The sequence below is a fragment of the Mycteria americana genome, chromosome 5 (genome assembly GCF_035582795.1).
Source record: "Mycteria americana isolate JAX WOST 10 ecotype Jacksonville Zoo and Gardens chromosome 5, USCA_MyAme_1.0, whole genome shotgun sequence".
Taxonomy (NCBI): domain Eukaryota; kingdom Metazoa; phylum Chordata; class Aves; order Ciconiiformes; family Ciconiidae; genus Mycteria; species Mycteria americana.
Genome location: NC_134369.1, coordinates 442,165 through 469,155, shown reverse-complemented (window position 1 = coordinate 469,155; position 26,991 = coordinate 442,165). Strand labels below are relative to the sequence as shown.

At 58.5% G+C, this 26,991-nt stretch overlaps 1 protein-coding gene across 2 annotated transcripts; it reads right to left on the bottom strand.

The window, feature by feature from the left end:
* Positions 1-5,519: 5,519 nt before the first annotated feature.
* On the bottom strand, positions 5,520-18,961 carry LOC142409948 (ras-related and estrogen-regulated growth inhibitor-like). Of its 2 annotated transcripts, none has more exons than XM_075501728.1 (4): positions 18,805-18,961; positions 9,286-9,342; positions 7,725-7,798; positions 5,520-7,067 (listed from the first exon to the last, which is right to left on the bottom strand). In XM_075501728.1, exons 1-4 carry the CDS (start codon positions 18,959-18,961, stop codon positions 6,582-6,584), a joined length of 774 nt encoding a protein of 257 aa, XP_075357843.1. In that variant the 3' UTR covers positions 5,520-6,581. The 2 variants fall into 2 exon arrangements, with proteins under 2 accessions (XP_075357843.1, XP_075357844.1); XM_075501729.1 differs by lacking the exon at positions 18,805-18,961 and adding an exon at positions 17,357-17,541.
* Between the last annotated feature and the right edge of the window lie 8,030 nt (positions 18,962-26,991).

Genomic DNA, 26,991 nt, shown 5'->3' with positions numbered 1-26,991 from the left:
TTTAGGGTCAGCAGCCCGTAAGAGAGGCTTCCGTCGCAGCGTGCCCTGTAGATCGCATACCGCAGCCTTTTAAAAACGCTGTCCTTACCTTTCAGGCTGGCTGGAAAAAGAGAGCAGAGAGCAGAGGCAGCCCCAGGGCTCTTCCGTGCGTGTGGGCAGAGGGGCGAAGCACAGGGTTGCACTTGGGAAGGTCCAGCCCTTACCATCAATATTTTCCTACAGCCTCGAAGCGCCAGTGGTTGCAGCTGCAGCTTCCCAGCAGCGCGCCCAGCCGATACCGGGGGTGTTGGTTATTTTTTTTTTAATATTATTATTTAAAAAGAAAAGAAAAGAAAAGGAAAAAAAAAAAAAGGAAGATGTGTGGGTTGGCCAAGAACAAAAGAAAACGGGTGGGAGCAGCAAAGCTCCAGGACTTGGCCTCTCTCCTCGGCGTTCCCTGGGGGGGAGCAGCCTCATCCCCCAGGCTTGGGCCAAGCTCTCGCTGTGGGGACGGCTCCTGCCTTACCTTAAAAGCCTACACCCAAACCCCCGGTTTTTCCCATTAGATATACAAGCCAGGAGATGCAGTGACGAGCCAAAGCAGATTGCCCGAAGCTTGACAGCACGGATGTACCCGTCCTCCCGCCCTCGCCTCCACCGTGGCACCTGCCCGTGGTTTACCTGCTGCTTCCCAACCCGGAGGAGATGCCCTAAAAATCAAAGCCAGGGAGAAGCCGGCAGGTGCGCGGTGCCGGGTGTTTTCCTTCAGCTTTTCTCCCTGTTGCAGTTCCCAGCCTTTCCTTTCAGGGCCAGCAAAAGCCTTCGGCTGTGCTGAAATTCTCTGTGCCGTACAGAGCCGTGTGCTCCTTATTAGAGCGAAGCTATTGAACAGTTTGAAAGAAAAAAAGAAAAGAGGGTGATATAGCTCCTGGAAACCCTAAATCTCAGCCCCAGATTTCCCCCTGGAAAGCAATCCCGAATTTCCATGAACTCCCAGGCAACTTAGCAGCTATTTATAATGGCAATAAAACAAGCAGCAGGGCTCGCATGGAGGACGCGGGCATATAAATAGTAACGGCATTTGGAATCCGCCGCTGGGGACTATTGTCTCTTTCCCACCCCGCGTCGGGTCTGCCTGAACCGGGAGCACCCGGACGCGAGAAGTTGTTTGCATCCATCCGCAGCCCGTCCGAGCTTTAAGCGCGGTCTCACGTCGAGCAGCGGTTTTGTGGGCTGGGGGGCGGCACGGAGCACCCCACAGGTATTCGGCTTCCCGAGGTTACCCGCGGACGCGTCACCGCGGCCGTCGGAAGCGGCTGGAAAGGCGCAGGCTCCAGCTGCCAGCACCGGCTGGTGGCGACGGGATGGAAACGGCCCCCGCGTGCCCCTTCTCCTCCCTCTCGCCCCAGGCAAAGCCCGATATTTAGGCGACTCCCGGGGTGGCAGGAACCAAGCCCACGGGCCCCACGCACTCACGGCACAAGACTCACCTAAAGCTGCTAATGTGGGAGAGAGGAGCCTGCCGTGCCGAGGAAAACCACCTTTATCAGGCCCCTGCCCTCCTGCACCCCCAGACCCAGAAGCCCCCAGGCACCCAGGCTGGGCAACTTGAAGCCAGGAAATGCCGCAACACCCAGGCAGTCTCCCTTTTTCTGCTCTGAGCGTAAATCAAAGCAATTCATTAGAGGAGAGGCTGCACTTGTGTCTCCAAAAGCAGCACCTGCTTGGAAGGTGCCCCCAGCAGCTCTGCTCTCCCCTTCGCCCCCAGGAATCCGTTCGGGGCTGCAGCGAGACCCGATCCACACACTGCTTCTTGAGGTAAAGCCTTCAAAAAGCTCAAACCCTCTCTATTTTACTAAAAAAAAAAAATATATATTTACAAGATTGACGATAAACGCTGCAGCTGCGACGAGAAAGCAGCTCCACCCCACCTCATAGGCTTATTCTGTGCCCTTGGCCAAGAGACGATCACAGCTCCCGCTGCCGTCAGCCTTCCCATCCCCACCTAAGCATGGTTTTATCTCTCTGAGCAAGGCTTTGGCTGCTGGAGTTGAGTCCCAGCCCCCGTAGCTGGCTTAATTTTTGAGGAAGCTCCCCAAAGCGGCATGGGGCGTGTAAGCAGAGGAGCGGGTACCCCGAGGGCTCGCGCGTGGGCGCGAAGAGCTCCTGCCCTGTCTCACTGCGGAGGGCTCAGCCCCAGCGCAACGTAGGGGAAAAAAGTTATAGGTACCCATCTCGGCCCACGCAGTACGCACACACCTCGCTTTTCGGCGAGGCATTCGCAGACGGGGTTGAGGGGGGACGTGAGGAGGTTTGGCGTGCCAGGGAGCTGCTGGTGGTGACCGGCAGGAGAGGGAGCTTTTGGGAAGGACGTTTCTGTTTCCTTCGCCTCTTCCAAGCTTCCCAGAAATCTGGTAAGCAGATTTGCAGCCTACACGCTCGCCAAATTAAGTCACCGTCCTGGAGATGCCTTTTGGATGATGAGACCAAAACTCTTCAACTTCTCTCCGTGGAGCCGAGCCATCAGGGCCCCGGCAGCAGGCTGGAAGGACTGCTGGTCCCCAGGCGCTGCACAACTCCCGGCACACCCCCGTGTCCCCCACTCCACTCCCACACAGAGGAGCGGCATTTTCCGACGACGCACAGGAACATTTGCCCGGAGGACCAGTACGGGATACCCCAGCTCCACCAGTCTCGCTTTCCTGCGTGGGTTATTAAGCAGCCCTGAAGCCTGGCCCTCCACAAGGCTGGCATCTTCTTTGGAGGTCTCCAAGGCAAGCCAGACCAAACCTCCACACGCTCCTGGCTTCCACCCCCAAAATCCCCCGAAATGTTATTTTAACGGCCTTGTCCTCAGCCAGGAGGAGGCTGCAGGCCACGCGGCCCCGCAGAGCCAGGCCCCTACGAGGGGCTGCAGACTGGAAGCCTGGGCACCTCCTTTTTGGGGACCCAAGCTGAACCCACCTCCCTGAGCCTCTAAAGCTGCAGGCTCTGCTCTGAGGAAGGCAGGGACCTTCCTCCTTCTCTTCTTATTCCTCCTCTTCTTCCTCCGCTCTTGCCTGAGCCCTGCAGAGCCCCCACCACGGCGATTTAGGATTTACGGGGTTGCCTCAGTGCGTCACCCCCAAGGGCACCTTTAATCCTGGGTCCCCAGAGAGGGACCACCCCGGGGTGACCGACCCAACCCTCCAAGCCCCTTCCCATCCCCGATGGATGCGGCACCCTCGAGACTTTGTACCCGAGAGGGGAACCCCCCAGGAGAGCCACTAGAGCCTCTCAGTAATTAGCAATTAGCAGCCCTGACGAACTCCCCCTGGCCTCTCTGAAAGCAGCTGAGCCCGATACTAATGAGGTTTCTTGCTAATTACATCGGGCGAGCAAGGCCAAGCTGCCTCCCGGCCTCGGCAAGGGGGCTGCAGGCTGAAACGCGGGCGGCGACCGCACCGAGCTTTTGGCTAAAAACCTTTCTGAATTCCTTGTGCTATAAAAAAAGTGCCGGGGTTAATTCGGGACAGCGATCCCCGCTGCGCCGAGCGCTCCTCTATTCCCAGAGGCCGGGAGCGGCGAAGGATGCTGTTCCCGGCAGCTGGCCGTGCTTTCTGCTCGCAAGCTGGTCCTCTCTCATTCATCATTTTGAATAGCGCGTGCCAAATAACGCGGGTTTCTGCCGTGCCCGGCGTTGCGCTGACCTGGAGCTTGAGCCAGCAAGGAAATACAGTCCCTTGGACGAGCCCTGGGGACGTCAGGGACTTCAGTGACGTGCTCGAGGACACCCAAACCTTCTGTGGCACGGTGAAAGGCTCCAGCAGACGCCCGCCGTCCCAATGGGTTTTGAATCCCCCTTGAGCTGGGTTGTTAACGCGACCCCGAGCTGCTGGCTTTGGGGTCGGCCCCTAGGGCCGAAGGCTGCATCTTCATAGCTACCGGGCTCTTCCCTCCCCGTCCCGGCGGCTCCGCGGTCGGGCTGGCCCCGGGCACGAGGCTCACCTAAAATGGGGAGTCTGGGAGAGCGGAGCCTGCCTCGGGGGGAGCTTGCTCCCCGGCGTGCGGCAGCCGGCTCAGCACCTCCTGAAAGCGGCTCCTTTCCAGCCAGCGGCCGGGCGGCAAACGCCCGCTCCGGCTGCCAGACCACAAAACCTCAAGCCCGGCTTGCAGCGTTCAGCTTGCTTGAGAATGCCATAAAAACCCCTAACATGAAAACAGACAACAAACCCCAGCCCTCGCTACCCCTTGGCCAGCTCCCCCAGGCTTTAAAGCCCCCGCTTTGCTCGTACCGTACGTTGGCTCGTGCCGAGCGCGGAGCCGTGCGTGAACCAGCAGCCCCCGGCGGCATTTCCCACTGCTGGCAGTCAGGATTTTAAGGAAGATGCTGGGAAGGAGCAGTCCCAGATTGCTCTCTTGGCCCGGCCCCTCGACGGGGTTTGTTTTCGCCCCGCGGGAGGGATGCGGGTGTACGAACGAAGGTGGGATTTAGCGAAACCCATGGAGGGAAAGCCCTTGGCTAGACGCAAGCAGCCCCAGGAGACATCTCTGGGAGCTGTAAGAGGGGAAGCGGTGTCGGTGCGGGTTGCGTGGCGGGGAGGAGGTGGGACAGGCGGTTTCCCCAGGCTGCGACGTTCCGGAGGAAGCCCTGCCGCGTGCGCTCCCCGGGCACGCTTCTCTGCCGGCGCTCTCCCCGTTGCTGAGATGGAGGGAGCCGGGCAGGCGCGTGGTGCTGGGCTCGGGCAGAAGGTAAGGGAGGGGCCCAGCCCCGATTTCAAGGATGTATTCCCCACCGGGCACCCCTTTGCTACGCTCTCCCTGGAAGGGGAACAGCACGATAGAGTGACCCCGTCCCCGCGCTCGCAGGCACCAGAGCATCGCTGTGTTTGCTAACTCAGCTTTTATTGTCACAGGACGCAGCAGCAGACGAAGCGATAGGTCGCTACGGGGGGGGGACGGGACACGGGCGCGTTACACCGCAGGTCTTCCAGCTCATTCACCTTGAACGGCAACGCAGCGCTGTGCATCAGGCGGGCGGGAGGGAGAGAAACGATGCTGCGGGGAGAAGATGCTGCTCGCTGCAAGCCCCGCTCCTTTCCGTGCCTCTGCTGCCCCGTCTCTGTGCAAAAAGACAAATTCTCGGGCCTTTGGGGACAGGGCAATTAATGAGCAGACAAGGGGGTCCCCGCGAGGAGCAGCGTTTGCACCTCCCGGTATCGGCTCCGTTGCATCCGTGCTTCTAATGGCCACCCAGCGGTTTCGCTCGTGCCACGCTCCGCTGAGTCGCAGGGCAAAGGCATTAACGGGAGAAGCTCCCCGGGAATACCGTTCCTCTCGGACGGAGGAGCGTGCTCTTAGCCGAAGGGTTCTAACCCGAAGCGCAGTCCGTTTGACTTGCCTCCCCGTGGAGATGGGCCGCCCCGAGCGCGACGGAGGCGTAAAATAAGGGGCAGACTCGGCAAAGGCAGAAACCCCCGCGAAGCACCGCGCACGTGGTGCCTTCGGCCTGAGCTGGAGCAGCAGCATCTGCCGCCTTCCTGCCCTCCGCCGGGTTTCATTTACAGCGTTACTAACGGAGAGCGCCCCACGGAGCCTGAAATGTTAAAAAATGGTTTTTTAGAAAAGCCACGGATTAAGCGGCTTTTCTCCCCCCGCCGTAAACAGATCCGTTTTGCTTTTAAACACGCCCTTGGAGCCAGCCCGTGAGCAGCCAGGGAGGGAGAAGGGCTCCGGCAGAGACGGGGCCCTGCAGCTGCTCGGCAGGCGGGGGCCGCGGGGTCTGCCCCTCTGTTCACAAACCCAGGGGAAAACCGGGACGGAAACGCAGCCCCGGGCTCCGACAGACGGACGCCGGTGGCCGCGGATGGGCAAACCGGCCGGCCTGGCTCTTCGGGGAGGGCCACAGCAAAGGCAGAGGGGGACACAGCCCTCCGCCGCCCACCGACCCACGCGGCGGGCGGGTCTGGGGACGCCGAGGGGCGGATGGGGCAGCGGCCGAGCCCCGGGGCAGCCGGCCAGGCTGGAAAGGTTTTGAGCGGCCACTGCTAAACACAGGGGATTTTACCCACCAGCAACACTGAGCGGCAGAAGCGACGGCCGTCTTCCCCAGGACAGGGGTGGCTGAGGACAGCCCAGGAGCCAGCGCGACCCTCGGGGTCACCCCGGCGTTGTGGGCGCACGCTTCGGGGCACAAGCAGCCCCAGCGAGCTTTCCGAGGGGAGCGGGAAAACCCATACAGACGTGTCTGTGCTGGGTCTGGTCCCTGCTGAAACACTTCTGAGCCTGCAAGGGCTGACCCAACACCACTGAAGCCACCACGAACCACCTCCGCTACTGACTTCAGCCGTGCAGGAGGAGGAGGAGGGAGCAAAGGGGCGCGACGGACAAAGAACATCTTCCCTGCTGAAGCGCAGCCCATTTGTAAAAACCCATGGGCTTTAAAAGGCTGTCGGACCCCAGTCCCACCCTCCCCGCCTCTTAGCCGTCCCCTCCTGGGAGCCGGCACAGCCCCACCAGCTGCCCCTCAACCCTGGGGCTGAAGCAGCGGGCGCCCTCGCAGCAGGATACCCTGTCCCTCGGTCCCGGCTCAGCCGTCGCTCTTGCCTCCGCAGCGGGGACGCTCACTCGGGGATGTAGTCCCTGAAGGAGTTAAAGCTGAGGCTCCGGCCCGCTGAGTTCAAGGTGGAGCTGGCTTGCATCTTGGGGATCTTCTCCATCAGCTTCGACACTGTCCTCCTCTTGAAGGAGCCCGGGGAGAAATGCCCCTGTCTCATGAGCTCCTGGTAGAGGGTGTTGAACACCGCCACGGTCTCTTCGTAGCTGTCCCGGGTGGAGATCTCGTAGAAAGGAAGCTTCAAGGCTTTGGAGAGGTTTTCGCCGTCCTCCGTGGACACCATCCTGTCGAACTGCAAGTCCTTCTTGTTGCCCACGATGACCACGGGGGGCTGCTCGCTCCCGCTGCTCCGCTTGGGGCTCGAGTGGATGTGGTTGATGAGGAAACACAGCCGCATGACCTCGTCGAAGCTGCACCTATCCGTCACCGAGTAGACCACAGCGAAGCCATCGCCCCATTTGATCTTCTCCTCTATCTGCAGGGAATCCTCCTCCTGCCGGGGCAGACAAGCTCGTAGTAACACCAGAAGCCCCAGCATCTCCTAAATACCAACGCTGCTGGTTGCAGCCTCCCAAGGGGCCCATCACCGTCTCCCTGAAGGTTTTTGGCCCCGGGCTTGCACGCAGCAGCGACGTGCAAAGCAGCGCAGGTAGCCCAGGGCAGGAATTTGATGGGTTGGGCAAAATGGCAGGTGGAGATAGGAATCGGCCCCATCCTGATGCGGACGAGGGGAGAGTTAGTGCCGCTACAGCGGGTACGCAAACGTAGGGCCGTTGCTGGATGGGAAGCCAGCGCAGGGCTCTCCATTGCCCGCAGTCCCGGTGCCTGGGGGCTCCTTCGACCCCGCACCCCCTGCTCCCTTGAGCCGTCTCCCTGCCGTCAGGATGCTCCACCGACGCAGCGAGCAGAGCTGCGCCGCACACCGGTAAGGGGAATGGGGAAATACTTAGCTGAAGCCACACTATAATTGATGTTAGAGAGACATAAATCCTCCAAAACATCCTTTTTCCGCGATAAACACGTCTTGATCAACGTTTCGGGTACGACAGATTAAAGCTGGTGGAAGAGCAGGGATTGCCTTCAACGGCAAGTCGCGCTTACGCGATGGTATTCTCCAGGGTCGGCCAGCTATGAAACGGCGTGAGCTCACCTGTCCTGCCGTATCGAGGATCTCGAAGTGCACCATCTCCCCGTCGATGACGGCCATGTGTCTGTAAATCATTTCTGGAGGAGGACAGACAGAAAAGCACGTGTCAGAGAAGCCCCCGGGTAGCAACTCGATGCAAGCCGTGCTGGAGAAGTCGATTTTCACCTGCTGCAACCTACAGCCCACGTGGCCTCCGTTTTGAGCCCGCATCTTGAACTGGCCCTCAGCCCGTCTCCCCGTGCCTGGGAAGGGCAGCCCTGCGCCCACGGCATCGAGCCCGGCATCTCCGATGGGCAGCGGAGACCCCCAGCCAGCACCCGGCCGGCTTTCGCCTGGCCGGAAATAAAAGGGCAACGGTGGCCGAAGCGTTGGAGCGAAAAGGGGTCACGGAGTGATGCTTCTGCAAAGGAAGAGGGGCTCAGCAGGGGGGTACGAAAAGCTGGGGTTTGTTTCGAGCCCCTGCTCGTGCTCCTAACCCAGCCCTTTGCCCAGCCGGCGCTGAACTCCTACTCCAAAGCAGCGGGGGAGCGGCTCCTTTCTAACCGAGCGATAAAAGCGGCCGTGAGGCACGCATCTGGGCAGCTCTTCCAGCACAAAAACCGCTCTGAGCTTCACTAATATCATCAGGCAATAAAACCGGCCGGCGCTCTGCTTAGCAACCGCCCCGGGCGCAGCGTGCTCGACGGGACCCTGGCTCCGCGCAGGGGGAGCGCCTCGGTCCCGGCGGGGTTCGTGTGCCACCGCACGACGGGGCGGAAACCCTCGTGGCTTGGCCGTCTACGGGATCAACCAGGCACCTTCCCCCTCCTCCGACACGGGGAAGCCAGCTACGCTCACCGTATGGTCCCTGTATTTTATCACGTCGTACGGAGCGAGCCCAACGGGAGGAAGAAGCAGCAGGCAGAGAGGAAAAACAAATTGCACTCCGGGGGAAAAATAAGCATCGCTCGCCATAACAAGCGAGGAGCGGGGCAACGGCAGGGTTGTTTTTCAAACCGAGCCTTTCCCTCGGGTCCCCTGTGAACCGGCTGGCTTAGAGCAACACAGAGACTTCCCAAATTTCCCAGCCCAGCGGGTGACAGCGGGGTTAGGCAGAGGGATGCACAGCCAGCGACCGGTCCTTTCTGGGATACTTCGGCAGGGACGTGACTTCGGTGCCCAAAAAACCTCAAACCCACGTGCAAAAAGAACCCGACCCTAGAAGACAGGAAAGCACCAGGCACTGCTCCGGTGGCTTAGATACCTCCTTCCCCTTGCAGCCACCCCCAGGCGATCGCTCGAGGGTGACTAAGCACGCTGTGCTTCCTTGGGCGATGCCCAGGGCTCGCCCCAACAGATTCTGCCTTACAAAACCACAGAAAAGGACAAAGGGATGCAAGAGCCAGGGAGATGCCACGACGGCTGGTGGCTCTGAGCGCTGCCAGTCTGGCGAGGAGGAAGAGGAACGAACACGGTGAGGCTGGGAGCAGAGTCAGCTCTGCCGGGAGCGGCGCTGGGTGCACCGGAGTCTCCAGGCTGAGCCAGCGGCAGCAGCGAAAGCAACAAGAAAAAGGGCTTTACCTACCTAGGGTTGGGTCGTAGTCTCCAATGAATCTCCTGGTGATGAATCTTACGGTCAATGCTGTAAAAAAACCACAGCAAACCCAGTTACGGCTGAGGGATGGAACTGCAGAGAAACATGGGCCGATTGAGGCAGGAGGGATGGAGCAGGGAGCTGCCCCAGCCCCAGGGGAAAGGGCCCCTGTGGGCACCGGGAGAAGACACCCCAGCAGCGACGCTGCAAACCCGCCCCACGGGAGCAGGTTATTGCAGGGAAAAGCGTCTTCTAAGGTCCCCAAACAGGCTGGGTCACTGCTGCGTGCTGGCCGGGGCTGCCCTGCGATGAGCAGAGAAGGCTGCAGTAAGGCAGCAAATCGCCAGATCTTGGTGGCAAAAGGTGAGGGCGAAGCAGACTGGGAGAGGATCGTGGTCGCCCAGGTGGATGCCTCGGACCAAGATGGCTACAAGCCCTCTTTTCTCCCCGCAAAGTGCTCGGGTGACGGCACGGCCCCGTGCAGGCTGTCCTCGGCCTCGCTCTACCCCGTGTACAAGACGGGAGAAGCGGGGCAGGACGGGCAGGAGCCCGCCCAAGCTGCCGGCTCGCACCTCACCTCTCCTACGCGGCCTAAAAAATTTCCGGAGCTCGTAGACGTTGGGCACTTCCAAACAACCCCATTGCAGCCCTGGGAAAAGGCTAGATGGTTTTTGCACGTTCTTTGCAAATGTTTGCATTGAGGACCGAAACCCACCGCGCGACAGGACGCCCCGGGCAGAGGAAGAGGTCTCTGCCCGGCCCCGCGAGCGACGCACCAGGCGCCGCTGCCCAAAGCTGCCTGCGCGTTGTCGGCGGCAAAACGCCCGTCACGCCCGTGACATGCAGCCCGGCAGCAACGGAGAGCACCGACGGCCGCCCTGAGGTCGGCCAAGCCCATCTCTCGCCTTGCCAGAGCACAGCAACCCCTCCTGTGCTGCTGCGGTCAGAAGCGTCCTGCCAGGTCGCGTGGACGCGGCAGCTCGGGAGCCCCGAAAGCGGCAGCGAGAGGTGGTTGGGCTCCGCAAGAGGCGGCCGAGGCCGCAGGCATTTCACCACGCTCGGCAGCCGGCAAGCCAGCGGGCAAAGTCCAGGCAGAGCCGCAGCCTGCGAACGCACCCAGGCTCCTCGCACGCGGAATTCACTTCCCTGCACGGTCCGGGTTGATAAATTGCATTTTCTGGCCTCGATCCTGCGAAGATTTATGCACGCGCTTAAGTTTTATGCCGGGCGAGCGATCCCCTCGGTGGCCTCCAGCCGGCCGCTTTCCAAGGGCGAGCTCGGCGTGGGGGCACGTCGGTGCCGGGCCAGGCTCTCCCTCTCTGTCACCGGCCCTGACGCTGTAACTGCCTGGATGGGTCTCACGAACTTCAGCCCTGTTTGTTGAACCTGGCCCACGCACACCGCACGGAGAGGGGAAGGCTGCTGGCACCGAACCTCGTGAAATTCATCAAAAGGCCAAAGTCGGAGGAACACGGAGCACGGCAAACCGGGAGGTCCTCCTTATACGCCAGCCGTGCGTTGCAGCAAAACCAGCCCTGGCGAGGCAGCCGGCAGCGTCAGGAGCTGGTGGAGCAAGAGCTGGGCAGACGCCCCATGGACCGACCAGCCCGCCCGGGGCAGACCCGTCGCCTTCCCGCCACGCCTGCGCCGGGGAATTCACATCCCCGGCACGGGGACGCTGGGCACAAGCGGGGACCGCTGGCGCCGTTTCATCCTTGCAAGGAGTCCCGCTCCCCGGCAGCTCTCCGCATGCAGGGGGACGAAGCAACCCCCCACCACGAAAACGCTCCTGCCCCTTCTGTCTGCTGGCACAGCATCAACACGGAGATCGAATCGTTTGGCCCGATTTTTCCTCCTTGCAAGGGCAAGGAAAGGCAGGAACAGCCGCAGCACGGCAGTGCGGGCAATTAAACCTCTCTTATCCGATTACCACGTCTCCCTGCACCAGAGACCGGGAGATACGAAGCCCAAATTACACTCTAATGCTAGGCTGGGTGGAGGTCTGCTGATGCTGGAGGCTTGCCCGATAGCTCCATCAAACGTGGCAAGGGCTTTCTACTCGCTGGGGAAAAGTACTGCTTCTCATCATCGCTCTCCCTCCAGCCAGGCTGAAGGAGACAGACCTCAGCTCCGGAGCAAGACAGACCTCAGCGCCAGAGCAAGGGCTTGTTTGAGGTGGGCAAGCTCTCTGGGGACTGCAAAAAAAAAAAAAAATCAAAGAGACTCCTTATATTTTTGCGTAAGGGGTAGCAAAAGCTTTGCCATTGTGCAAGGTCTCTCGACGGGTATTCCAGCAACGGGGACAGCAGACAGGGCTGAGGCTCAGCTTGCAAATGGCCAGGAATGGGAAACAGGGGAAAAAAGCAAAGGCTTTCTAAATAATGAAGCAGTTTGGAGGTGCTAAAATCCTGCTGGTCCGAACGGGGCCGGGAGGCAGCCAGAGCGTACCAGTCACTCCTGCTGCCGGAGCATCAAGCTTTGCTAAACGTCCCCGATGCGGCCACAGGGCCACCAAAGCGCATCTGTCCCTGCCCTGACGAGGGCTGGGGTTGGTCACAGTCTCCTGCTCCGGAGCCGGCGCACGGGGAAGCCTCCCCGGCACCGCAGCAGCCCCCGGGGCCGCGGCAGCACCACCGCGGTCCCCATGCCGGCACCCTGGGTGGCCCGGGGAGGCGACAAGAGGAGACCGCGCTCGTGAAAATGGGCAGAAGCAGGTGAGATGCCGCCAAGCCGGCTTCATTTCGGGCAGAGCGCGGCGAGGCTAGCGGCATCCCAAGGGCGGGGGCGGGAACACGGTGCCGAAGAGCTGGAGACGTGTTTTTGCTTCGAAGCAAAGCCGACGTACTTTTTACTTGACTTTTCACACCTGCAGCCTTAAGCACCCCGTAAAAAAGCCCCGGGAGAGCTGCGAGGAGGCCGTGATGCTCGGGTGGAAGGGGAGATACCGGAGAGGCGAGGAGGAGCGGGTGCTGCTTGGCTGCCATCAATTTACCAGCAGCGGAGAGCTCGCCTCCAAGGCTGCGCCAGGGGCTTACGCAAGAGAACTCCTTTGCCCGGCAAGGGAAACCCACGGCTCGGAGCCTGCGACTGCAGAGAGCGAGCGGTCGGTCGCTCCCGGGCTTTCACAGGGAAGGAGGAACGAGAGCAAAGCCGAGGCGCTCTCCAGCCACGTGCAGAGCGAGGGCACGACGTACGGAACCCGCGGCAGCTCGCTAAAACGGGTCGTCTCGTCCGGGATGGGATAAGCACGGGGTGGCGGTGGTTTGGCAGAGACCGGCGGCCGCGCAGAGGAGGCGGGTGGGGATGTGTCTGCACGCCAGGGCTGCGGTTTGCAGAGGAGAAGCTCCGCAGCTCCGGGGGATAATTCAGGAGCAGCCCCGTAACGGCAGCGCTATGGGAACCCGGCTCTGGGTCGTGGAGCTGAAAAAGCAACGGCGCGAACGCAACGGGAGGTTCAGACGTTACGCCTCCTCTGCTCAGAAAGCACCCAGGGAGGTGGTGCAGGATGCAGTCCCTGAAACTCCCCGGCACTGGAAGAGCTTTCGCATCAGCGGGAGAGCGACCAGTCTCGAAGAGATCGCCGCAGGTGACCAACTGCGTCTCCTGAGATCCCTTCTCCTGGCGAAGGACCCCCTGGCCGAGCCCAAAGGCTTATTTTTCTACTCGCCTTCATCTCCCTCCCCGCCCTCCGGAATATCTTTCTGCAGGGAATTGCCTTTGGGATGCAGCAGGGTGGACTTGGAAAGCACCAGCATCTCCGAAAGCAGCTCTCCACCCTCGCAGAGCGAGCGAGCTTTCCTCTTGCCCTCAGATCTTCCCTACAGAGCTGTGTTTCAGGGAGGAAAGTCGGCAGCAGCGCAAACACCCTCTCAGATGTTGTTTCAGAAACGTCTTGCTCTTCGCCTTTGGGAAGAGCGAGGCCACACAACTAATCTCCACGCTAGGTCCTCGAGGTCTAAGCCAATTCCAACGACCTTCCAGGCTGCCTTGGGGCTCAGGAGCCGATCCACGCGCCTGATGCTGCGGATACACGGGTTCAAAGCGAAACCCTCCACGTGGCCTTTGGTACGTAACATCTTTTCAACGCAGCTGCTTCGAAAATGCACCGCCGATGCCTGGGTGTGATTTTCTGGCGTAGACAGAGAAACCCGCGGTTCGGAGGCTGAAGGGAGCGCAGAAGCACGGCTAATGGAAGCGATGCTTAAGCCCTTCAAGGTGTTAATGACGGTAATGGCTATGGACAGGCTGCGCAGGGCCGGGAGCAAAAGGCAGCGGAGTGGCTGAGAGCTGGCTTGGAAAGGCAACAGGAGCGGAAAGTGAAATTGGTGGAAAATGAGTGGGAACAGGGGGAAAAAAACCCCCAGCGAGCGCAAGGCAGGAGAGCAGAGCCCAGGAGGGACAGGATGGAGAAGCTGCGCACCAGGCGTCAGCGCAGCAGGAGGAAGGAAGCAGAGCAGGAGTGCGAAGGGAGAATAAACCTCACCAAACCCGGGATACGGTATTAAACCCCCTCAAAACCACGAGATGTTGACGGAAAGCTAACACCAAGCAGGACTGACGCACTCCCACACCGAGCTTGCTTTCCCCACGCAAATTCAGGGGCACTTTGTCCCAGCTGGCCATCGGCAAGCGTCCCCCACGTCTCGCCCCTGCACGCTCACACCGTGCCGGTCAGCATCTGCGTGTTCGTCCCGGGAACGTGGCTTCCCACCTGAGCCGGGCTTTCTGCTTCTTCAGCCCCAGCATCTCTGCCCCAGGCAGCTTCTCCTGCCCTCCTACCCCTGCCCGGCTCCTGTTTGGGGGATTCGCCGTCCTCTCACCTTCCAAGCCGCCTCTGGGTTTCAAACCATGCCCGTCAGAGACGGGATGTGATGGAACGAGCGTGTAATTCAGCAAAACTGCTCTGCGGAGATAACCAGGGATCCCGCAGGAGGCGTGTATCGGCATCTTCAAAGAGGCGACCAAATTATCAGGGGGAGAGCGAGGCAAGTCAGGCTCGATTTCGAGAAAGCACCTGATTCTGTGTCATACGTTAGGCAGCCACCCAAAGCCGGAGCGCATGGTGTTGTACGAGAAGAGGAGCCAATTACATTGATTAAAAATTGGCCGGAGCGCAAGAACACAAGCGAAGCTGCCAATCGGAAGCAGCGGATGCAGGCAGAGAGGCGTCAGCACATCCACGCAGCCTTATAAGGAATTTTTTTTCCCCCATCTTGAACCTCAGAAAGGGCTCTCCTTGGAAAGCCCCAGAGCTGAAAGGGTTAATTTTCTATTCAGTTGGGTCTCTAGGAACGACTCCGGGACGGTTCGATGAGCAATTAACCTGCCGTTGCGGGGCTGGCGGGGTCCCTCCGGGATCGCATCGAGCCCTGCGCGCCCACGTGCTGCTCTGTTTATGCTGCTCTCCCTTGCGAGCGTAACGGCTTACAGCATCGATTCATCTTCGGTTCGTGTTTTGTAAGCAGAGCTTTCCTCCGAAGTACTGCAAAGTTTACACTGGCTAGCGTCAACAGCAGAAGACAGAAGATAACGCAAGCTCTGGCCGGGCTGGATTTACAGCCTCCCGCAGGTGATTTACACAGCCCGGGCCAAGTCTTTAAACTACCGACGGGGTTCAGGCACGGGTCTGCACCCAAACCCGTCCCCGCTCGGAGGATCTGGGACCTTGGATCACCGGATCTTGAAGATTTCCAAACTGCTCCAAAGAATCAAACTCTTTTGCTGAGAACTGAAGTTTTTTTCTCCCTTTTGCAGCTGCCCGGATTTTAATTGCCCTTTTGATTGTTCACACACCTGGGCCCCGCAGCTCCCAACCTGGCTTCTGCTTCCCAAGCGGGTGGATGCCAGCGGCTCGCCCGGGTGATGCTCCGGCATGGGGTCCGCTCCCATCCTGCCAGGACCGGGAGCTTGGCGACTCAGGGGTGGCTTCGGATGAAACCCGCCTTCACCCTCCCCTGCTTCCTCTCCCCAAAATGGGGGTTCCCCACGCATCGCACCCCTTCCTCTCCTGGCCAGCTCGGGCAGCCCTGTCCCTCCCCCGCCTTGGGGACCAGCGCCCCGCCGCCTGCCGCAGCCTGTCGTCCCCAGCCCCGCGGGAGCTCCAGCCATGATGCTGATGCTTTTGAGTCCTTCCTCGCGTGTCACCCACCGGGTCGCTCAGGCCAGATGCTCACGGTGCATTACCCAGGGTGTTAACGGCCCCGCCGGGCAGGGGAAAGCACCGAGAGGTTTCCTGGCCCCCGGTTCCATCTGGCGCAGGGGCTCGCAGGCAGCAGGACCCGGCAGCTCGGGCACAGCGGCCAGTGAAGATGAGACGCTGTCCCTTTGCAGGAGAGGACGTGCAGGACAGCACCCAGGGGGACGGGGAGAGATTGGGGGATCGCGTGCCTGCCATTCCCGGGGGCTGCTCCCGGTTCCTGGCACGCTCTGGCTCTCCTCTGCGTGGGCCAGGTATCGATTGCCTCCCTCTGCCCTCATTTCGTGGCCTGTGTTACTGTCACAGCCCGAGAGGACGGCAAAAAAGCGCTGCTGAAGGGCACGAAGGTTGCAGGCACCCACGGAGCTGAGCCGACACGAGGCAGACCCTGTAGATCGGCCCTGCGCGATACCCGGCCGTGCCGCAGCAGCCACCAAGGAGGGTACCGGGGCCAAACGGCCGAACCCGGCTGGAGGAACCTTTGAAGCCCCTTGGCATGATCTGACCCTATGGAGGAGGCACAACAGCCTCTCGCTTGCCCGCAGGAGGGGCCCAAAGCTCCCAGGCGCCCGCTCCGCGCCGGATGGGATCGACGCTGGCGGGGGAAGTGCCGTATGTGCGGGCCGGGGTGGGGGGCGAGCCAAAGCACTTCGGTACGCTTTGTACAGCCATCGCTCGCAGCTCCATCTGCTCGCAGCGACTTCGAGGCCAAACACCACGCGTGGACCCCCCAGTGCTCTGGGTACGCCCGGAGCTGAGCCCTGTTCCCATGCTGTTCCCACCGCTCCCCAGTGCTGGGCTGCTAATTGAGATCTGGGAGTCGCCTCCTTTGATTTAATCAGGGAAATAATGATTTTCCACTAATGCTGGGCAAGAGGCTCGCCGGTTACTGTATATGGAAACGCAACTTCAACAGCCCCAACAGCCAAAGCTGCTGGCCGCGAGCCAGGCAGAGGTGCCACCGCTGCAGCGTATTTAAAGGTTATGCCTCTTCCCGAGTGGCAAGCCAGCAGGACGTTGCCCTGTCCCCAAGGACGCGGCCGCCCCGGCCGTGTCCCCCCCAAGCTCTGCGCGGATCGCTGCTCCCCTGCCCCGCTGCAATAAGACAAGGTGGACCCGTGCGGACACGCACCCTTCCTTGCCAGCGACCGGCACCTCTCGACCCCGCTCCTGGCACGCTGGGTGCTGTGCAGAAAGGGAGCGGAGGCCGCCTTCGCCCCCGGGTGCTCACAGCGTGGGGCAGCGAAGTGGGAAGGGGCGGAAGGCTGATCCCCGGGCAGGAGCAGGGGTGAGGGGCAGAGCTCAGGTGCTCCCGGCTCGGCATCCCAAATCCGCACCCCGGCAGCCGCAGATGGAGCGCGCTGAGCAAAGCGCAGGGCGAGGGAGTTTTCCTAAAGGAAAACTAAACCCCGCGCTGTAACCCGAGGCTCTGCAAACCCCGCTCCCTTTGCTAAAAACAAGCAGCGAACTCGCAAACCTGCGCTCGGCTTTCAGCCCTGAAAGCTCCGCGGGCAGCAGGGTCCCACGGGGCCCCGCAGCCCCTGGCTGCCTGCCCGGCTTGGCCCGGGAAACCCCCTTGGGACGAGCCCCCGGCTGCCAAGCGCCCACTGCTGAGCCCCGCGGGGGGACGCGGGCTGCCCTGCAACGGATCGGGCTCGGGGCCCCACCGGGGCGATGCCGGAGAAACCCCGTCCCCAGCCCGGCTTTCTGCTGCCCAGCCCCGGCTGGACCCCCGGGGGGCTCGACCCCTCTTCCCGGGAAGGAGACCCAGGGGCGCGGGGAGGGGTGCGGGGGGATGCGAGGGGATGCAGGGGGACGCGGGGGGTGCGGGGGGATGCGGGGGGATGCCGGGGAGCCCCGTCCTACCTGTCTTGCCCACGGCGCTCTGCCCCAGCACGACGAGGCGCAGGGTACGGCCCGGGCTGAGGCTCACGGAGCGGCGCAGGGGCCGCGGGAAGCTCATGCCGGGGCCGGGGCCGGGGCCGGGGCCGGGGCTCCGCCGAGCTCCGCCGCGCTCCCGCTCGGCCGGGTGCCGCCCCGCCGGCTCCGCCCCGAGGGCCGGGCCGGGCTGGGCTGAGCCCCCGGGCTCGGTGCAGGCGGTCCCCGCTGACGCCCACCTCCTCCTCCTCCTCCTCCTCTTCTCCCTCCCTCCCTCCCCCCCCCCCTCGCGGAGGTGGTGGCCCCCGGGCCAGCGGGGTCGGGCAGCAGAGGTGGCCCCTGCCTCGCCCCGGAGGAGCTGGGCGAGGGGAGCTTCGGGGCCAGCGCCTCAGTTTCCCCGCACGCAAGCAGCTCCGGGTGGCTCTGGCCGGGAGCCTTGGCCAGACGACAGCGGCTGCTGGCCTGGAGAGCTGCTCGCCCAAAAGGGGCCAAGTGGGGAGAGAGCGGAGGAGAGGGGCAAGACCTCCCCAGGCTGGGAAACACGGCCGGGGTGCTGCCTCCCCCCAGATCCCTGCGTGAAATCACGATGTTGTCTGCGGCCGCTCCTGCTGCAAGACGAGTTAATAGAGACGAGCCAAGCTGGCTTAGCCCCCAGCCTTTCTCCTTGCCCCATCTCTCAGGCGCAGCGTGGTCCTCACCCAACTCGGCTTGCTCTGCACGGCTGGGCGGTAGCGCGGCGCCCGGCCCTCGCCTCCACCACGAGCGAGGTAAGGAGGGAACCCTGGCTCCGCACAAATCAGCGACTAAATCCCCATCGATATCAAAGAGCTAAGACTTCGCATCAGGCCCGGAACCAAACTTTGCCTGTGCTTTGGTGCGGCAGCATTGCAAGGCTGTTAAATAACAGTGGAAGGGCGTACCCCGGAGCAAGGGGTTACGCATGGTGTGCAGACACAAGCGTGGGCGCAGGCAACGTGTAACTGCTCAGAGCAGCAGCCGGAGCGGGCGTGGATGCGTGCTGTGGGTGCGCGGAGTGCTGGGAAGAAGGGAAAAGACCTGCAACATCTCGACCGTCTTCAGCAAACTCCAGGACGCAGCTTGCCCGTGCGGCGCGGATGAACGGATGACACCAGCGCTGCAAACTCCAGCAGAACGGGCCTGACCAAGGGTGCGGAGCAGCCAAATGCCTGCGCTAGGGCTTCGGTCTCTTTTCTGAAGGCTTTAGTCATTTCTCTGGCACGGGGATCTCTTTGCCTGACCATCTTGGGTGACTTTGCTTGCAACAGAGCACAGACCATCCACGCCGCCCTGGATGGGGCTCGAGGTAACCCGAAACCCACCCGATATTTATAGACCGTATCATGTGTCGAAAGTCAACATCGCTGATGCCTACGGAAGACATCAGCACGCAAGCAGCGCCTAAGCGGGTGTCTCACCTTGAACGGGGAGAAGGGTTATCGAAAGTATTGCTGCCGCCAACGGGAGAGCCGTAGCTGTTAATGCTGCCGGGGCAAAGCTCTGGCTGGAGAGAGGGGCCCTGGATAAAACAGAGACTGTCCTTGCGCAGCAAGCAGACCTCACCCAGCAATTCATCTCGCCGTCACAAGCTGGCGTGTGCTTCCCCGCGTGTGTCTTTCTGTGCATCAGCCGCTCGTGTTCCTGCGCCGCTTCTCCAAAGCTGGGGGGAGAGACATTCACGGCTTGACTACATCTGGAGCCCAGAAGACAACAGCAAGAGCAATAAACCTCAGATTTCAGGACAAAAGCTGATTCCCAGCTGGGGAAGGGGGTGTGTGTCAAGAAAAAGAAGTCTCCGTTATGTTCCTTTCCTATTTTTAGCCTGATTTCCTAAGGAAATGAGATGTCTGCAATCAAGTCCTCTGTCTTCTTCAATACCATTTTTTAATACATTGCCCGATTTCAGCCAAGTCTGACAGTGAGGGAGAAGCCGCAGAGAAAATCCTTTGCCTGAAAGTTTCGTGACAAAAAATGGTCAAATTTAATGGAAAATCAACCCTGGCACTTTGGAAGGCAGGAACTGGCCAGCAGGTTCCTGGCTGGAGGAATCCAGAATAACTGTTTGCACTGCTCCCAGGAGCTGTTCGGATTCCTCTTGCGCGAGTGCCTCGCAGCAGGAGCGTGCTGCCCTCGCCTCTTGGTAAGGCAATTACCACCCCAGCCTTCTTGTGCCGTGCCGGAAGCCGAGCAGTCCCAACATCTCTACCTGCCTTAATTTTGCTTGCATTAAAAGAGCACAGATTTGCAGGGACGCGGGAACAAGCGTACAAGAAGGACGGACTTAAAATCGAAGCACGGCATCCGCATAGCTGCATTCACGCGCCAGCCCTGCCACAGACTTCCAGTGTCACCTTGGGAAAGTCACTTCACCTCCCCCTCTTCTTCTGCAAAGCTGAACCACCGCCGCTCACGGCCTCGCCGCGGTAGCCCGTTAGTTCCCACGCGCATCTCCGTCGGGAGGGAGAGGGATGCACGTGCCGACACGGATGAGCAGCCCTGAGCCTCTAGCGTGGCTTCTGCTTGTACAGAGGGGCTGCTTTATTTCCCTGTACACACTCAGCCCGCTGCCTCGTGGCGATTCCTCTCTCAGTTCTGCCCCTTCTCCTCCCTTTGCAAGCGCACGCATCCTGCTGAGCTCTGTGAGCTGGAGCGCGGAACGGAGAGCCTGTGTTCGGTGAAATACATCTCCCACTCCGACGGCAGAGAACGAGCCACCGGCTGGCTCAGCCGAAGGCGGGCAGCATGCCAGAGGGTTTTCGGCTGGGAAACTGAACGTTGGTCGTCTTGCCACCAGAAGCCATCACGACTATGGGGCGAGGGAGCAGGGCTATGTCGCGCAGCTCCTGCGCGTGTGTGCCCTGGGTAAAGTCTGTATGTATTTTGGCCTGGGTTCGTCCCAGCTTGTGGTAAATGCATCCAGGAGCCACCTCCCCTGGGGCAGGTGCTTAAAACTCACCTCTGCTTCTAGCAGGAGACGAGGTTAAGTCCACTCGTAGCTTTGCTACGCTTAGCTGAAGTGTCCCTAAGAGCTAGGTGGGTTGAGGCTAGGTCCTTGCTCCTCCATCAGCTCTGCTGTTAAGCCAGGTCTAAGTAATTTCCGTGCACCAGGCTGGTGTTTGGTGAGCTCCCCCGACGGAAGGTGCTAGCCAGCCATCTTCCTATGCACCCTTCCTTAGGGAATAAAACAGCAGAAAAATAATCTAACAGCTCTGCTAGATGAGGTCTACTGACAGATACTAATATCCAAGCATGAAGTCTGCAAGAGGTTACTCTCTCCATTTTTTTTTTTTCCTAACAAATTGGCATCGATGGGCTCTCATCAGCTGTGTTGCATCACATTCCTGCAACATTTTGTAGAGCCAGTCCTGGATTTGTCACGGCTTCAGCTCTCTGACCAGTGACGGATTTGTAGCTCGTGTTGCACCGCCGTGTCGTGGGTAGGACTGAAGCTGAGCCCCAGCGCCACTTTCAGCTGAAACAGCATGAGAACATCAGGGAGAACAAGCCAGCAGAGCCCAGCTGAGACACTGGAGCTCACCTCCCTCTTCCTCAAAAAAAAGACAGTCACAGAGTTGTTTCTAGTTGCACGTATTCAGAACATCAAAAAACCCCAAACCCCCAACCTTCCCCTTGCAGAGCTGTTCCACCGAGAGGCCTCTCAGCAATGGCAGAGAAAATGATGCTGTCTCATCTTTTTCTTCCAGTGCCAAGGAAAAAGACGGAAGATCTACCCTCAAGGAAAATCTAAATGGCCCTGCTACGATGTCCGCAAGTGATGAGATCCCGGGCTGGACTTTGGGACTCCTTCAACAAGCCTTTTAGCCTGGTCTTAGCAGTTAGTGAGTGGGCGTCCTCCTTTGCCCGTCCAGGTCCGCTCTTTGGTTAGTTTTGATCAGCCGTGGCACAGTTAAGCATTTCAGAGACATTACATAGCCCACCAAGGTTTCACGGAAGTGGACTGAAGGCAGGGAAGGCTCAGCCTTATCCTACACAGAAGAAACCATACAGGAGATTCACGGTAGCTGCTCTCAGCATGGAGAAGGCATCTTTCAGCTCTGGGGTGACCTTACACAAAGTCCATCAAGCTCAAGAAACAGAGCCCTAGGCAACAAGCGATCTTTTGTCCTTTGACCCTCACTGACCTCCTTCTCTAAACCTCTAAAGGCTCTTGCTGGAGAACGCAACGGCATACCTAGACACTTGCCCGCACATCCAAGGGCAGCTCTCACCAAACCAGCTCTGCGACGTAGAAGTGTTACTGAAACACAGAGTGCTGCGCTGGCAGCAGAGCCCACAGAGGAGGCGTGGGAGAGGTGGTATTTCCATTAAGATCATCTCCTATACTTCTTCAGCCTTCCGGACAGAACACAAGCATTCAGCAGAGTCCGCCCAAAACTTTTTGGTGGCGTTTAAATTCAGCCAAGCGTAGAGTGATGATATGCTCAGACAGCCCACGGCAGAGCTCTGAAGGAGAAACATCTCTGGCCAGCTTGCATCCAACTTCCTTCTCTCCCTCCAAAACGCTGTGTTGTTTCACTTACCTCAAAAACAGAGCTAGGAGTAGACTGACCTAGACCAGAATTTGTGTAAATTTGTTTCTTTTTCATCCTTGACTTAAGTCAACAAACCTAAGAGTGCTGCAATTCAGTGTTACGCTCCCCTCCAGCCCGGCGAGTGCTGGCCCTGGGATCAGCAGAGAACCACGCGCTGCTGCAGAGCCTCCTGCCGAGACGAGGAGCTGAAAGCACCGCTCTACGAGAAAACAGCTCTACACCCTTCGAAGCCATCTCCCATGACCAGGCTGGATCAGACTGCTGTGACCCTCCAACCCGACGCCAACTGCTCCAGAGACCACGCAGAAAAACAGATCCTTGACTTCTTTAGGAGAAGGTTGGCTTGGGCCCCGGAGCTGTGGGTTTATATCCCTGACAGCACATCTGGGGACTACCCGGAGAAACTCCTACTCACCTCACGCGCAGATCTGCTTGGCATGGTGGGAAGCCACATGTGTCTTCCCACAAGTGCATTCGGCACCAGTGCCTACGCGGTCCCACGTTTGCTGGGGACCTTTCAGCTGGATGACAATGGAACACGACTTTATCATCTGCAATCGCTGAATAAGCCACCTCCGGCGTAACAAAGCACCTGCAGCGGAGCCAGATGAAAGTAGGTGGAGTAGATATTGTTTTCTGTTGAAATATTTGTGGTCAGGCTATTCCATACTTGCAGTTTTTTAAAGATGTGGAGTCTGCACTGGGAAAGAGGCCAAAGGCACCCATGAATCATGTCCCTGCAAACAAAAATCCCGTAGAAATAAGAAGTTGTCCTAAAGCAGACAAACCACTAAATCACCTCAGGCTGTAGCCTCGGATCATGGGAGTCCCATACGGTGGTCCAAACTAAATCCCTGCCGGATCATCGGCTATTTTGAGAGCTCCCAAAAAACCTGAACTTTGCTGCTTCTGAAAGAAAGAGAAGTGGTGTGTTTGTTTTTATGTAGAAAAGGAAGATAAAATAAAAGCCAGTCCCTTTTCTCTCCATTAGACGATCTGAAGGTGTGGGGTGCTAGAAGATCTATGCACAAACCAACTCCATTTCAAGCTGACTTTGGAGCCTGCACCCCTTTTTCAAAAATGACCAAGGTACTTCAAAGCTTTGGTCCCACAGCGTTTAGCTCATCTCCTGAGCGTCCACTCGAAGGGCTCAGACCCCATGTTTCCAACTCACGTATCACATTTAATTGTCACTCATTAACGACTGCACAAACATTGCTGCTACTGAGACAATACCGTATGCGGCAAGCTTCGCTGCTAGCGTGCCTCTTGAGAGTTAATGTCGGACGGGGCCGTCAGGGAATGCTCTCCTAGAATATAACTGAAGCCACGCCACCCTGTCAATAAACATATTTTTGGTTGCTATAGCAAAGCCAGCATGCAATTAAAAAGTGCTCTCAGACTTCAGGGCCCTCTCCTTTCTCAGCGGCTTTGCAGACTCGCTCTGTTCTTACCCGAAATCAAACCCTGACTTTGCTTCAGCTGTGCGAATGCTGCATTAGCAGCCAGGCAGAGACGCAGCGGGAGCGAGGACATGGATCCCCATCACTTCTCCCATGTTCTATAAATAGGGAGGGAGAAAATAGATGAAAGGCACCTAGCCCCAGTGCGTGCTCGCACCCGGGCTTGCTGGCCGCTGCCTGACTTCTCCGTAAGTGCTTTGTGTCAGCCTGGACCCGGTGGTAAAGCATTCCCTTTCTCTTCTTAATGAAGGGGCTATTTTTTTGGTCAAAAGAGACAAGAAAACCTGTGGTGCAAGAGAAATCAAACCACCGCAGTTTCCTGGTGTTACATTCTGCCTGTTGCTGATTTCTAACCGCTAAAGCGTATTTCGACGCACAGCCAAAACGTGTCCAGACCATGCTGAGAAAATAAATCTGGCTCCACGTAAGAGTTCAAAGACGCCTTCGCAAAGCTGACAGGGAAAAAAAACCACACCAAAGGGGCACATTAACAGCATTTCCCTTCCACCCCAGAGGCCTGAACGACATGTCCTGAGAACTTTTCAAGCTGCCTTGCCATTTCAACAGGATAGATGCCTGCAGCTTGTGGCACGGTAGAGCGCGTGAATGTTAAGCAGACCCAAATCTCACAACCAAGTTGCTAAATCCCTTGCTGGTCCTTGGGTCCCAAAGAGAGAGTTCCGTGCACTCTTGTTTCTCCGCAGAAGATGGCCATTGGGAAGAAAGGACGCTGACGCTTACCACGTCTATCGCGCTTCATTAGGCTGCACAAATAATGGATCCTCACAACGGGAAGCCTTCACGCTGCGAGAAATGGCTTTGCTTGTGAAGTTTATTTTAGAACACAGAACAACTTGCCAAGGGAAGGAAGAGGAACCCCATCACGTAGGTAATTTAAAACTCGTCCGGACAGAGCTCTGGAGAGAGGCCACAGAAAGCTATGCTGTAGGATGACCAGCACGGGCCGTTTCCCCTTCAGGCACTCTGATTATCTTGTCAGGATGCGAAACCCAAATCCGAGCACCTCGAAGCTGCAGACTTTGCATCCGAGCAGCCGTGACCGTTGCATCCCGTTGGAGGGTTTAGAACAGCATTAGCTTTTTAATGACTGAAACCTCGCTCCAAACGCAACTCTTGAAAGCATCTGTATCCGAGGGGGAGGGAAAAAACCACCGCAGCCACAAATGAATTAAGGTGCCATGGTCCATTGCTCTTAAAAGGGCGAAGGATGAGGTCAGGGCTGGGCTGACATTCAGCCAGGCCAGCAGATCATTGATCTCTCGGGCAGCAGCGCGTACCGTTTGCTGCCATGGCACACGCTTAATTAGGGCTTGGCTAAACATCTCCCTTTGCTCCTCCGGAGAGGTAACAGAAAGGGGGGGTCCTGGGGGGACTGCACGGCCGCCTGGGATGCAGAGAGCAGCAGAGCCAGGAATCCGGTCCGCTGCTCCCAGGCATTCATGCTCAAAACGGGGGGACACGAGAGCGATGCGAGGCCAAAGCGGAGCTGGCAGCGAAGCAATGGCACCTCCCGACAACTCTTTCCGAGCAAACCTCTCAGCTGCCCCGCTGGAGAGAAAACAACGCTTCCTTATTGTGGAAAAATGTCAGCGTTGCAAAGCCCGTTGTCCTTCTGCCGGGGAATGAAGCGGAGTCCTACCGACATTCTTCGAAAGCACGAGAGAGAAACCAGAACAGCCAGCGGCTTTGTGGCCAGCGGGCAGGGAGCACGCGCTGGAATTCGGGTCTGACTCAGAGCAGACAGATGCCCTCCACTCTGGCTCTCGAGCCTCCCTCCGGGCAGCGAATCCTTACTTACAGAAAGTCAAACAGCACCAAGGGGAGATTATGGGGGACAAACGCCACAGTTTTGCTTTAGAGGTGCTGGATGGCAGGAGCTCAGACCTGGTTCTCGTCTAACCCACGTGGATCCCTAATCTTTAGAGACTCCGGGCAAAGCATCTCTCAAATTCCACCCTGATCTGACGTGCTGTCCAACAAGATGTTTTGTTCTAACAGATAAATTTCCACTATGAATCAGTGCTGGGGGGGGGGGGGGGGGGAAGCCTGCTTTGTTGAGAAATTTCTGCTCTTGAACTATTTAAGTGTGGCAAACCACACTGAGCAGCCAGAAAGAGGATCACAGGTGGCCACCCCCAAACACGTGAAGCCAAATGGCGACTTGCAACTTCGCTCCAGAGAAGAACTGGGGATTTCTGCTTCCACCTGGAACAGCAAAAAGCTTTTTCTTTAAATTCCCCTGGAGAAAATGTCAAATATAGTCCCCTTTTGCCTCAGTCTGAATGCATCATTTCAATAAAACCTGAATATTTTGCTCTGATTTTATATTATAAGATTTTCAAAACAAAACCCATGACTGCCTGATATTGGTTAAATTTTCCCTTCCTGCATTTTCCCCCCCCAAAAATGCTGTGAAGCCACCCTAATTTCATATAGTATCCCACTTGGGTTAGAATTACATTTCCCAAGGGCTTTTTTTGGGGGACCAGTTTTACAGATCAACTCAAGGCACGTGCTTTTTCTTTTGAATCAACACGGGGCTCTTCCTTCCATATTTCTGAGCCTTGAAGTCTCTCTTGTTATTTTCAAGTGTTTCTCCAGAAACAGGAAGGACAGACAATTCCCCCTACATCCTCTTACAGCCAAGACATGCATGCTGTTTCTTAGCCCCAGCACTCACATCCTTAGGAAACACAGAGGGACTGCGAGGTTTCCAGTAAAACTGCTTCAGCTGGCAACGCTGCTTCCGCCGTGGACCGTGAACAGCCTGTAACTGGAAGGCAGTCACTGCGCCAGCCTTCATGCCAGCCCGCAACACGTTGTGCCTCGCTGCTACTGCTGGGAGCTGTGGTCCCAGCGCAGAACTGGAGCCACCTTTGGGAGAGGGGGGAAGAGGTGGGAGATGATTTTTGGAGGAGAGGTCCCCCCACTGCCTTCCATGTGTAAGAGCTTGGAAACAAGGATGCAACGATCAAAGCCGGTCGCAGAAAGGTCCCTGCCTTGATATTAGCATTAGCTGTTTAAAATCTAGGTGTCCAACCTCCTTGTACAGTCAGTAGAGAAGGAACAGCATCTCCCAAGGGCTGTTCGTGCCAGATGATCCTAAAGGGGAAGAGATGAGTCAGCCTCTGCAGATGACCATCTCTCTCCAGCAACTAGAGAACTAGCTTAACCCAAGCATGCCTGGATCTTTCTCTAGCTGAAGTCAGGCAAGATGAAATGCAGCCCGAGCCATCAAGTTGCCATTTATGGCACCCAAAGTGATCTCCTGAAGGTTTATATGGGCTTGTGAGATTTGAAAGACAGGACAAGACCCAGATACAGTCATGTTCAAAACTAGCATGTCCTTCAGTACAGGGTTGCGGGCAACCTTGCTCCTATGAAGGAGTCACAGTGGGGGCACATAAGGACGCCCATATGCGGACTTTCCTCCCGACTCATTTGAAGCAAGGTATTCCCTAGAGAAGAGACAAGGTGAGCAGGGCCCACTTATCACTTCTCATGGTAGCTGCAGGGAATCTGATAGCTACCCTGAGAGCCTGCTGAAAGCTCTAGGAAACTCCTCCTG

Coding starts and splice junctions, on each gene's coding strand:
- LOC142409948 (XM_075501728.1), bottom strand. CDS start 18,961: ATGAATTGCTGGGTGAGGTCTGCTTGCTGCGCAAGGACAGTCTCTGTT. Junction 9,343..18,804: donor AACCCTTCTCCCCGTTCAAG/GTGAGACACCCG, acceptor GTTTTTTTACAG/CATTGACCGTAAGATTCATC. Junction 7,068..7,724: donor TCCTCGATACGGCAGGACAG/GTGAGCTCACGC, acceptor CTGCCCCGGCAG/GAGGAGGATTCCCTGCAGAT.